At 47.3% G+C, this 13,387-nt stretch overlaps 1 protein-coding gene across 1 annotated transcript; it reads left to right on the top strand.

The window, feature by feature from the left end:
• Positions 1-3,549: 3,549 nt before the first annotated feature.
• Positions 3,550-12,556, top strand: PROK2 (prokineticin 2). Its single transcript, XM_054180191.1, has 3 exons — positions 3,550-3,651; positions 7,786-7,911; positions 12,042-12,556. Exons 1-3 carry the CDS (start codon positions 3,556-3,558, stop codon positions 12,165-12,167), a joined length of 348 nt encoding a protein of 115 aa, XP_054036166.1. The 5' UTR covers positions 3,550-3,555; the 3' UTR covers positions 12,168-12,556.
• The last annotated feature ends 831 nt before the right edge of the window (positions 12,557-13,387 follow it).

The following is a 13,387-nucleotide window of genomic DNA, read 5'->3' as shown; positions in this document are numbered from 1 at the left end:
ATTACATGATTTTTCTGATTTCTTTCATGGGAAAATTATCTTTTTACATAGCTGATGTATTCACATCCTTAGTCTTCAAAAATCTGTAAACTCTGTAGTGCATTATCACTTGAATAGGCCAAATAATTATTTGAATGCCTACTCTTAGGCAGTTAGCTTTCGGTAAAATTGAGGCTTTGAGAAGAACCAGAGAGCTCCCAGCCCCACTGAAAGCTAAAAATAGGTATTTTGCTCCAGGTTCTTAAAGCAACTGAGGACTTTTAGATGATGGTTTACATACTGTGCCAAATCTAAAGTGTTGTGATTAATTTGGAGTGATATTTCCAAATTCTGATGTTAGAGTTTTAATAGTAGAAGATGTTTAGTGGATTTGTGATGATGATCTCAAAAAATGGGACTTTGTGGGGAGAAGGTTAACCCTACTGAAGTACAGCCAAAGCTGTAGCTCCACTGAAGTCTTGCCTACAGGGTGGCTGCACCAAATCCTAGCTCCTGAGTGCTTTCATATGGCAGGAAAGAAAAGTTCTTATGAGGTAGATGTATTCACACTGGGAGAGTATCACAGATGTCAGTTGGACAAGTCTCTATGTGGAGGAATGGAGAAAGTATCTCTGCTACTTTTGGTAACGTAAGAGAGAGGATGGAAAGTTTTTGCTGCACTAGGTTGGGTTATGCACAGTGTCCCCATGTGTCCCCACATGCACGCCAGGCTGGTTTTGGTATGGTACAAGCAAAGACAGAAAGAGATACCATAAAAGAAGTGTTACAGGTTTCAGAATGAATTGCTTCAGTAAAAAGCCACTTTAAGGAAACTAATGTGAGACTGTCCTTCAAAGTACAGGAAAAGAAACAGAAGAACTTCTGAAACTCTGGCGCATTTGTGAGTTGGGCAATATGAGGATTTCCATTTAAGATATTTTGTGGAGTTTCTCTACTTTTGTGGTTGAACAGCGACCAAGGAGGTAATGACACTGAAATTCAGAGATTCACCTCCTCAACTTGCACTTTTAAAAAGAATAGTACTATGTAAGACTTCTTCTAATAGCAAAGCAGGGCTAATGCAAGTTAGCAGAAAGAATATGGGCATTAGGGTGGATGTAGGCAAGTCTATAGCATACCTAGCATAATGTACAGCACTGACCTTCCAGGCTGATGACTGGAAACCTTTTATAAATGATACCTTTTATGTGAAGTGGCTTTTGCAAGAAATGATTGAGTCTACATAAAATTGCACAAAAATCTTCCCTTCCCCCTTTTTGTTTCCCCTCTTCAGCATTTTTGAAGGATCAAGAGGTTTAATGCTGAAAGTGATACTTTGATATATAAAGTTCTGGGCACTTGGAGATTGTGAAAATAATCATTCCTAGTTTACATGGATGTTTAGTCTCTAAGATACAAGTAAGATTTAAAACAAGCTAATCCCTTCACCTGGCTTCAGCTGGCAATGGTTCAGGCCAGCCACGTGGGTTTACAACAGCTCAGGATCGACCCCAGCTATTTTTACTACTTTTATGTCTAAATTGGCTTATCCCTATTTGCTTTTAAAGCATCCTTGGAGTAATAAGGCTCTATTTACTCAGCCCATATTTGTCTTGCATACACTTTTACAAAATAGCCGTAAGAGCCCAAAAAAAGGGCCACGTTTGTAATGCAAACACCTCCAGACAGACTCACCCCTCGAGGGGATGCCACAAAGGAATCGACTCGACAGCTGCTGACCGGGACTGAACCAGGCAGGAGCACACCGAGACACTCGGTTCGCTATCCGCTCCCTGTCAGCTGCGCTCACGCTCGCCTCAGCCGAAGAATGGGACTGTTTGAGGAGCTAGGGAAATGTGGGCTCTGAGAAAGCTCAGCCTTCCTGTTTGGAAAAGGAGAGTTTGAAAAATCTGAGGAAAACAGGGAGCTACGTGTGAAAAAGAGACACACCACAAGAGGGGAGTGGCATGGAGGGGTGGAAGAGGTGGAAGTGGGGTAGGAGAAGGGACAAAAAGGGAGTTAGGAGGCAAAGGCAAAAAGAAATTAGTGTAAAGAGCTGGGAAAGTAAGGAAAATAAAATGGAGAAGGAAAACAGTGAGAGAGGCAGGGAAGGAAGCTCTGCACGTGTTCTACTGACTGTCACTGGGCTCTGTGTCCTCCCTCCACAGGGAATGGAGGTGCCTGAGAACAGCACCATTAGTCATGAAACACCGGCTTGTGTTAACTTGAAGTGGTGTACATCTAGAAAGAGGAGCTCACCAGACAATCAAACCATGGCCTGGTGTCAGGACTGGGCAGAGTTAGTAGTGCTCTCCCTGTCCCTTCTTCCCCTAGATCTTCAGGTGGGAGCTGAAGGAAAGAGTTGTTTTCATCCTCATGTCCCTGGGTGCTGTAGGGGCTGGGAAGTTTCAGGCAGAGGAGGAGAAGTGCAGGCAGGAAGGAGAGCAGGAGAACATGAATTCAAATTGGTTTGGGGCTTCAGAGTGCCTTGATTTTCAGACACATCCACAAAGAAGTATGATGAAGAAGTACACGTGAGCATTACTTTTTTTACCCAGCATTGACACTTGGGCTCAGTGCCACATGGAGGAACTGGGATTGATTCAACTTTCACAGGCCCTGTGGACTAAATTTGCTTTGATGCTCCTCTACCTCAGACAAGGTGAGGTGCAGCCTGTGTGTTGCCCCACCATGGCCATGCCCATAGCACTGCTGGGGCTCAGCAGAGGCTGGGTTGGGGGCTGCAGGTGATTCTCTTCATAGAGGGGAGCAGGGAACCATCAGGGCAGGGGCTAGCAGGAGAAATGCAGGGCCTGTTTCAGGCCAGGGATCTTGAGTAGCACAAGCAGAGGACATGGAGCTGAGCTGTGGACCACCACTGGAGCAGGATGTGCTCTAACCTGCTGTGGGATGCCTGCTCACCTGCACTGACCCACTAGACCTGGTGTGGTATGTGGTCTGGCAGATTTGCTCTGGTTTGTCCCTCAGCCAGGGGTGAGATGACCCCTCAGACCTGACACTGGATATTCCCTAGACCTGATGTCCCCCAGTCAGCCCTGGGATATCCTCCCAGACCTGCTGTGGGATGTGGCCCCTAGATCTGCCTACTGATTTTCCCCAGACAGCCCTGAGATCACCCCCCATACCTGCTGTGGGTTGTCCCCCAGACAGCCCTGAGATCACACCCTAGACCTGCTGTTGGATAACAGCAACATGTTGAGTGATGTCCCAATCATGCCAAGGGATTTGTTCCCCAGCCCTGCTGTGGGATGTCCCCTACACGCACGGGACACCTCCCCGACCCTCCCTGGGACGTCCCCAGAACTACGGTGGGATGTGCCCGGCCGCCGTGGGCTGTATCCTTCCGGTCCCGGCCCCGCAGCAGCAGCGCTGGTCCCGCACCTGGGCGCAGTGGGGTGCGGGCGGCGCTCCGCGGCCGCGGCGCTGGCAGGGCGGGGGGTGACTCACGCCGCCGCCGGCAGCCCCCGGCTTTATAACGGCTGGGGCGGCCGCCGCGCCCCGCTCCGCTACGCCGCGCTGCGCCCGCGGGGAGAGCCGGGGCCGCGGGACGGCACCATGCGGAGCTTGCGCGTAACTCCGCCGCCGCCGGTGCTGCTGCTGCTGGTGCTGCTACTGCTGCTGGCCGCGGGGCACGGAGCCGTCATCACTGGGGTGAGCGCCGCCGCACGGCACCGTCCGACGGGACCGACGGGACCGACACTGGCAGCCGCGGGCGGGCTGGAGCCGGGCGGGGGGAAGGAGGGGAGGATCTGCCGGGGCGGGGAGCGGTGAATGAGAGCGGGACGTGAAGGGAGAAGGGAAGCCAGGGAGTAGGAGAAGGTTTCTGCCAGGGCGGACGCTCGGAGCTGGAGTTCTCTCTGGGGTGGGCAATGCCAGGACTCGGGGGTCTGTCCGGGATAAGTGATACCAAAACAGAGAAGGATCGTGTAGAATGAGGGGTCCCTGGAGCCGGGAATCTCTCTGGGATAAATGATAAGCAGGGCAGGGAAGGAAGGGCTGTGGCAGGGGATGAGAGATGCCGAAGCTTGGAGGACTGTCTAGGATAAGTGTCACCAGGACATGGGGGTCTTTCTGGGGTGAGGGATGATCAGAACTGGGTTATTTCTGGATTAACTGACACTAGATCTTGGGAGTCTCTCTAGGATGAGCAATGCCAGGATATGCGGGGTGTATCTGCAGTGGTGACACCAAGCAGGGGCTGCAGGTCTCTGGGGTGAGGGATGCCATAGTGTCTGTCTGTTTGGGGTAAGGGATGCCACGGTGTGAGATCTATCCCTTTTGGGATGAAAGATGCCCTAACTCAGCACAGGGATGGCTCCAGGCTGGTCTGTGAGTGTGCAGAGACTTCAGCTACTTCTCAGGGCTAGAAGCTGTCACCTGTGTGCCCTTCCATGTAGCCCCCAACAGCCGCAGTGTTAAGCTGCCTCCAGACTTGCTCCAGGAGGGCCTGGTTCTGTGCACCCTGAATTCTTCCAGCTGCTCCAGTCCTGCCATGTACAGGCCACCAGTATTGCAATCATCATAAAATGCTGCTTGCTTTTCCTTGAGTATGACTGTGCTGCTTTCTCTCCTCAATAGCCACCCATTGCAGACGGAGTCCTCTGTTGTTGTTTTCAGGCTTGAGATTTACTTTGGTTGTGAAAATATTGTTTTGTTTCCCTATAGACGTTATTTAACTCAAAATGTTGCATCATTCTTAAGTAAAATGATTTTTTTTTCCAGTGTTTGCTTTGGATTAATAAGCCACTGCTTGCATTCCTTCGAGAGCTGACATGTCTTTTGTAACCATCAGAAGTTGGATATGCAGCAGCTGATTACTCTGTTGCCTGTCCAGGCTCCCTGTCTGCACTTCCTGAAGTCCATGAAACAGCTTGCAGGCATTTCTCTGGATGTCAGATAGATTCCCCAGGACTGAATAATTTTCAGAGCAGAGAAAGAGAAGGATTTCTTAAAACTACTTAAGAATTTCAAGTTCTTTGAAAGTAGAAACATTTCCAGCAATGGAATACAGGGTTAGAGAAGTCTAGTGGCTTAAGAGTTGTGGCTACACCTTTCAAGCATAATTAATCCATTAAATAATTGTGAAGCGCTGAATAATAGATCAAGGGTAAAGATTCAAAGAGTAAAAATAGATTACAACTAGAAAATGTTAATTTATTAATTATTGCTTAATTTTTGCTTAAACCACTTTGATGCATTTTTGGCTTCTGATGAATAGGCAAAGCTCAGATGAGAGCTGACATAGCTATTCCCCTCCTCATCCTCTGAGCCCCAAAGGTGCTGTTTCCTAGCAATTTAAGGACTTTATTCAAACCTTCCTCCCTTCAGTGGTGGTTATGTGCTGATCAGTTGTCCTTGGAGCTGGAACTTTTTCCTTGAGCTGTTTCTTTTCACAACATCACAAAGTGGTTTGTGTTGGAAGGGTCATCAAGTCCAGCCTCCCTGGAGTCAGCAGGAGCATCTTCAACAGGATTGATTTGCCCAGAGCCCCATCCAACCTTAGCTGGAATGGTTCCAGGGATGGGGCAGCTACCACCCCTCTGGGCAACCTGTGCCAGTGTCTCACCACCCTCACTATAAAAACATTTCTACCTGGGGTGCTGAAGAGGAATGTCCTTCATGTTGTGTCCTGTAAAGATTAGGAGTAGCAATGTGAATTACACCTTGCAGTTAAGGTGTGGGCAGGAGCATTTGTGTGGAATGTTTTCAAAACTTGTCATACATTTTTTGAAAGGGTGCCTCGAGTTCTGCAGGATGTATACATTTGTGTGTGTGTGTGTGTTGTAGGAAGAAATTGTTCAGCACCATGTTTTAGACACCCTTGCTTGCTAGGATGTACTCAGATCCGTTTTGTAGCTGAGTGGTCCTTCCCTCCAGGACCAGTTCCATGGAGGTGGATGGGATTTGAAATAAAGAGCTCAGGGGGAAAAAGGGAGTCGGGACCCGACTGGTGAGGAATTGCAGAGTCTCCTGACTGCAGGTGGATGACAGCATGCTGAAGGAACTCAAAATCACAGAATGTGAAGGGTTTGGGGGTTTTTGGTGAGCAGGGAAAAATGAGACCATTAGAGCACTTTTTTTCCCCCCTTTTTTCTTTTTTTTTTTTTTCTTCTTCTGGATGAGGGAGGTTAGGAAGAAAGCTTATTTACCTGTCAGGCTGTAGTGAATCCTATAACTAAATATTCTATGTGTTTGGGCTCACCTGTAGCACAGAGCTGCTGCCTTTGTAACAAGTGTGTTCAGGAGGAGGGCTGGTGGTTGGGGTTGTTCACACTAATTCACAGCTTGACCCTAACCCAGCAGCTTTTCCCTAATCACTGCCTGATTTTGGTCTGGCTTCTGCTGGTTGGACTCTTGTAATATTTAGCCAGCAGAGCACAGCCTGATGGCATTTAACATGTAAACCCCAGGGTAATATCTGTAAGCTGTTTTCCACAAGTGAATGTTCTGATGCTTGGTCTTCCCTTGAGCCATTCTTATCTTTTATGTACATTTTTACAAGTTGCCTGTTTATGTGCTGCTGACCAGTGCCTTTGGTCTATCACTCCTGCTCTCAGACTCTAGGAGAATAGCGAGCTAAATAAGCATACCCTTGGGGTGTAATAAGAACCTTTAACTAAGGGTATTTCTCATTAGGAGACTGGGGTTTGCATTAAATTAGTGTAATACAAAGTCTGATAAGCTTTGCATTTAAAAAAGAGGCAAAAGATTTGCATTAACCTGTTTCCAAACCCTAACTTGTGAACTGCTCTTTGTGGTGTCTGGTTTTTAAAACATACCCAAGAGTTTGCATTTTGGTTTGTGCTTATCTCAGCTGTATTGGGCAAGTGCCTGAAATATTTCCAATCCCTTGCAGGGAAAACACTGCCACAGTAGCATTTTCTTGGATGTGGACATTTATGCCAAGCTTTTTTTTTTTCTATTACACATATAAGACCTCTTTTTAGTTATATGAAGTTCTAGGCAACAGCCACAAAATCCATAATTAAGCTTCTATTTTAGCTACTTCTGCTTGGACTTCTCTAATGAACCTCTCCTGCAGTCTTGCATTTGTAAAGGCACTCAACCACAAGATATGATAAGAAACTAGAAGGAACAGTCATTTAAGTCTTCAGATTGGTAGATATTTTATTATCTTAGCTTCTCTATAACATAGGATTCCTGACAGTTTGGTGAGCTTGTTCCTTTCACCCTCCTGAGCTCACCAGGGAATCTGGGAAAGCAGAGTAGTACATGCCATGGTCCATCACTGTAAATCACTTATAGTCCTGTATTTGGCCCTGAGCTTCTGTGTACATTCCCCCTAGTTCTAGGGGTAATGGGGCAAGAACAGAAATGGGTAGATTCAGATTGGATGTTAGAAAGAAATTCTTCACCATGAGGGTGGTGAGACACTGGAAGAGGTTTCCCAGGGAGGTGGTAGAAACTTCATCCCTCAGGTTTTTAAGGCCAGTCTGGATGTGGCTCTGGGCAATCTGACATAGTGTGAGGTGTCCCTGCCCGTGGCAGGGGTATTGGAACTAGATGATCCCTGAGGTCCCTTCCAACCCTAACAATTCTATGATTCTACATGGTTGTGGCTTCAAACATCCTGAGCTCATCCCTGAAACATGCCAGGAGCTGTGTTCAGATCCTTGGGAATCAGCCTTAAATCTTGTTATTGGGCCCTAATGAACCATGTTAACTTGTGGTGGTGTGAGGGGCAGCTCTAAGCACCTCATCTGTTTTGTTTCTAGAATATATTTATGATTGATGTTATTTGCTTCCTGCTCTGTTGAATTGCAGGCCTGTGACCGAGACCAGCAGTGTGGAGGAGGGATGTGCTGTGCCATTAGCCTCTGGATCCGCAGCCTGCGGATGTGCACACCCATGGGAAACCTGGGAGAGGACTGCCATCCTTTGAGTCACCGAGTGAGTAGGTCACCAGGGGGCTGTGGCAGAAAGAAATGGCAATATTCTGTGCTGTACGTGACATTGCATCACTATAGGTGGTGCCAGGGTGGGGAAACATCCCCTGTGATACAATACCCAGCTGTTTGCATCTGTATGGAAACAGTCCTGAAGGTACCTGCCTGAGGAAATGCATTGCTGTCAGAATTATGCTGAAGGGAATCAGAGGATGAAAGCACTACATGCTTTCCAGATTGTTTTCTCATTATTTTGTTGTTGTTGCTTTGCTTCATATCATGGTCCCAAAAGCTTCAGCAGTTTCCAAGCCAACCCTGCCCATGCTTACTGGTGTGTGCAGGAGCACAGCAAATGGCACCAACCTCAGTGGAACTGGTCAAGATCCCATCACAAGCATAAAAATGTCACCAGCCAGTGCTGGGTCAACTGGTGCATCACTGCAGCATGGTCCCTGACATAAACCAGCAATCAAACACTTTGAGGGTGCTGAAGCACTGGATCAGGCTGTCCAGAGGGGCTGTGAAGTCTTCTTCTCTGAAGATATTCCAAACCTACCCGGACATGATCCAGTTTAACATGCTCTGGGTGACCCTTCTTTATTAGCAGGGGGACTGGACTAGATGATCCCCAGCTGCCCCTTCCAACCCCTACTGTTCTGTGATTCTGTAATATCTCATTGTAATTCAGAGGATGAAGGCCACTGGTGCCTTCAAAAGCCTGTGAGAAGGTGTTGACATACACTTGTACTTGAGAAAACTCACTTTGCTCCATTTGCTCTCTTTGCTCCCGTTCTACATATTCATTTAAAATACATATGTATGTATATGTATGTACACACACACACACATATATATGAGCACATTATTATATGCTAAATGGTATTATTAACATAATGATATTAACAAATACATTTATTTAGATCTACATAATTACATCTATTATATGTACTATGAAAAGGGGTATTGTCAAGGAGCCTCAGAACTTGATGTTCCTCAGAGCCATCCTTAGGGAAGAGTATGGCCCGAAAGTCACCACCTGTGAAAGAGTCAAGGCAACAAATTTCGATCATGAATGTGCAGCTAGTTAGTTGCCTCTCTCACTGCCTCATCCAATATCTGGCTTCTCAGCTCAGCATCTATGCTTTCTTTTCTCAGTTTTAGGAAGTTCAGGGCTCTGTTCTATTACACTTGAACTTTTAAATCTTCTGCTGTGATAATGGGGACCAGATTCTCATTTTTACTGTGTAATGTAGCAGGTTTTTCTTGTAAGGGCTCTTTATGTTAACCAGGGTCTCAGGATAAGGGAAAATGTCTTCTAAGGTTTGGGGTTTCTTATGAGCTTATTGCTACTGAGTGATAATTTAGGCTAATATATTTTAATCTAATTTCCTACATAATTGCAATCAGAAGATGCCTGTCCACCCCAGAGCTACAGCCATAGTCACTGATGTTTAGAAGCTTTGTGAAGTTCATTTTAAATTTAGATTCCTCACCCCACTGCTCTTCACAACACAAAATACTGCAGCATGTGAAACTGGCTGTTTTTAAGGACAGAGAGTTTGCTCAGCGGTTCCTCTCACCTCAATATTTCGGTAGGGAGTAGCTGGGAGACCTCTGGCCCTGAGCACCAAGACCTTTCATTTGCCTTCAGGTCATGTACAGAGCAGACACCACCATGGACTTCCAAGGTCCCTTCTAACCAAATGCATTGTTATATGGCTTTGTCACTGCCTTGGGGACCTCCAGATTCCACCTTCTCATTTCCTTCTCAGCAACTAGATGGCGTTGGCTGGATGTGGTTAACCATCTCAGCTGGCATGGCAGAGGCAGGGTTTGCAGGCAGATGAGGTGTGGCAGGTCAGCAGAGCGAGCTGGCAGCACAGGGATGGCTTTGCTGCTGCCATGCACATAACCCCCACACTCTCCCGGGAGCTCCCTTGTTTCCTTTTCACCTACAAACTCCCCATGCTCATTAAAACCGGGTGCTGGGCACATGGCATGCAACGGCTGAGCCAGCAGCACCAGCACCAGTTCCGGGCACGTGGGCTGTGCCCACGCAGGCAGAAGCTGCACGTCCTGGCAGAGCAGCCGTCCTGCAGAGCTGTCACCTGCTGCCTATCCCCAGCCGGGTGTGTTATTAAGCCACATTTTCTGCGTGGGAGTCCCACTGAAAGGAACGTTTCCTTGCAGCAAATGTAACGTTTTGAATAAATCACTTGAGCTGTCAGAGGGCTGAGAGGTACCTCTGAGTCAGCCTTACCAGCCTGAGCAGCTCACACTTTAGGTGTTTCTGCAGAGCTGTGCGTGGGCACCCAAGAGGTGTGATTCCCACAGGGAGTCCCCGGCACCCGCGGTTGGTGGCCTTTCTGCTCAGAGAGGCCGTGGTGGATGGCACAGGGAAGCCCATGGCATCCCTCGCTCTGGGGCTGCTGATGTTGGGCAGGGGGCTGGCGCTGGCCCAGGCCACTTGCAGGTGATGTGAGTCCCCTGCTCACGGCTTGCATGTGGTGTGCATCACTTGAGTTAGGCAGGTCACAGGATAACAGAATGGTTTGGGTTGGGAGTGACCTTTAAAGGTTATCTCCCTACAGTGAGTAGGGACATCTTCAACTAGATCAGGTTGCTCATAGCCCTGTCCAATCTGACCTGGAATGGTTCCTGAGCAACCTGTGCAAGTGTTTTATCACCCTTAGTATAAAAAAAATTCTTCCTTCTTTCCAGTGTAAATCCTCTTGCAGTTTAAAACCATCACAAGAGGCCCAGCTCAAATGATTGTCTGCATCGGGTCCTTGGTATGATGCATGGGAGAATGTGTGGGACTTAAGCTTTCTTAAAGAGAAAGTTTGCACACTGACACAAAGCATCCTTGCAATATTAAAATCACAAGCTCAAAGACCTAGGGATCTGGAAGCGAGAGAATTAGGGCTGCCTGCCCAGCTGGCAGCAGTGGCTTTGTACCTCTGTGCTTCCCTTGCAGCATCCCACCGGATGCTCAGCACATGCACCTCAGCTCCTGGCCATGCTGTCCTGCTTGGCTCAGCTCATGTGCTGGCAGCGGCATGGCTCCTGTAAAAGACAGAGCTTGTGATGAAGTTATTCAAGAGTGTCAGTGCACATGCATGTCATGGCACAATTAGATCTGTTTAATGCAGCCCATATGTGTGCTCCCTGCAATGCAGCAGGGCTGGAGAAGGGTGGTTTGAGATGAGAAACCTCTGCCCCATGAGGAAAAGGATCCTCCTCAAAGGGAGGTCAGGCGAAATGACCTCCAGAGATCCCTTCCAGCCTGAGCAACCACGGGATTCTGTGGTTCCTGTGGCTTACAGGCTGCTGTGTGCCATATGACAAGGTAGGAATCAGGGCAAGCAGAAACTCCTGCAGAGTAAGCACCACAGAACATGATGCTCCAGGCCAGCATGGTTTCACAACAGACTCCTTTGTGAAACAGGAGTAAATGGAGAACATGTGCTCTCCATAAAACTGTTGGAGTGAGTCCAAAGGAGGGCCCCAAAGAAGACCCAAGGGCTGGAGCACCCTTGCTAAGAAGACAGACACAGGGAGCTGGGGTTGTTCAGCCTGGAGAAGACTCTGGAGGGACCTTCTAGCTGCCTTTCAATACCTGAACAGAATCCACAGGATGGCTGGAGAGGGACTTTTCCTAAAGATGTCTAGCAATAGGACAAGAGGGAATGGTTTTAAGCTGAGGGAGAGTACGTTTAGGCTGGATCTTAGGAAGAAGCTCTTTAGGACGAGGCTGGCAAGACTCTAGAATAAGTTGCCCAGGGACGTTGTGGATGCACCCTCCCTGGAAACATTCAAGGCCAGGTTAGATGAGGCTTTGCACAACCAAGTCTAGCTGAGAGGCATCCTTGCCCATGGCAGGGAGGCTGGAGTAGATGATCTCTGAGGTCCCTTCCACCCTGAGCCATTCTGTGATTCTCTGTGTCATGGATGCAGATTTACACAGCAACAGGGACCATTACGGTTTGCTTTTAACTGTGGCTTAACTGGGAAATACAACACTGTTGGCTTTGTCACCTGCTCTCCAGCCCTTGTGAGGATCTCCTGCGGTGGAGGAAGGTGGGTGGCATTCCCTGCATTCCCACTCTTCATGCCTGTGCTCTCTGTCCCCAGGTTCCCTTCTCTGGGCAGCGGATGCACCACACCTGCCCGTGCCTCCCCGGCCTGGCCTGCCTACGGACCTCTCCCGGCAAATTCAAATGTTTACCAGGCTTCAGAAAAAAAGATGTCTTCTTTTAGCAGGAGCTGTTCTGCACCAGAAAGAGCTACTTGATGTATTCTTTCTCTTATTATTGTGATGAGCAAGGTACTTGCCAGGGGAAACCCTTCACCATAATTTCCTGCCTCACCAACATTAAAACTGAAGACGAGACACTGTGCTGTGCTGGCCAAGGTTTACAGGAGGGACTTCTGCTGGGAGGTGCTTTCATTTTGGGGTGAGCAAAATGACATCTGCTAACACAATGCTGCTTTCTGAGAACAGGGGCTTGATTTCTGAGCCATCTCCTGCTCTTTACAGCTTCATCTTCACCCCAGAATGAAACCATCTGAGATTATCGCCAGGGTTGGAAAACTCTGGCCATGTTTTTCCACTTTGGAATGCTTGAATCGAACTGAGAGTTGAATAATTGTGTGGTGTGAAGCATATGACAATTGCCAAAAACACCCTGTATTTACATTACACTTCCTAATATATATATATATAATATATATTTTTTATTTCCTAATATTAATATAACTGTATTTGTAAGTTAGGCACATCTCTAGGGGGAAAATTTAACCAATAGAAGTAGTTTTGACACTCTGGGAAAAGTGGCAGGTGAAACCAAAGCCTTTCAACATCCAAAGCATTAAAAGATTCTTGTCATTTTACTGTTCAAAGATGAGAAGCAGTTGTTGTTACTTGAGCTGATGTAAAACTACCTGATCACCTCAAACTGTGTGCTAAGATGTAGTTTGTATTTAAAAAAAACCAAAGGAACCCTGAAGTTTATTGTAACAGGCTGCCTGACTTCTTGTATATGTAGCAAATTTGCTGTGTAAAAATTCTGTATCAGAATACTGGCAGTATATGATTTGATTTATTTTAATATTATAACATTATTTTGTCATTGTGGTTTTCTCTTTTTATTTGGTGTCTTCTGTTATCACCTACTCCCTTCATCCGAGCTAGAAGCGTTCCTTACGGGCAGCTTAGCAAAAGATTATATGCCCATGGCTGCTTTTAGGGCAACTCAGCAGTTTACCAGCCACAAACTCCTCGACCAAGCTGCAGCCTTAGATGATGGAGGAGGCTTGGTGTAGCTAATATGAGATGTTTTTCTTGGAACCTGGCTCAAAGGATCAACTTTAGCCCAGCAGACATAGGACTGGTGGGTTTTCTATGAAGTACTGTGCAACTTCATATTTACTTGTCAGTCCCTGGAGCTGGAATTCCAATAGTTTGTGTGAGTTCCACA

The sequence above is a fragment of the Dryobates pubescens genome, chromosome 1, assembly GCF_014839835.1.
Source record: "Dryobates pubescens isolate bDryPub1 chromosome 1, bDryPub1.pri, whole genome shotgun sequence".
Classification (NCBI taxonomy): Eukaryota; Metazoa; Chordata; class Aves; order Piciformes; family Picidae; genus Dryobates; species Dryobates pubescens.
Note: the sequence above shows the minus strand (reverse complement) of the source record. Positions and strands in the feature narration are given on the sequence as shown.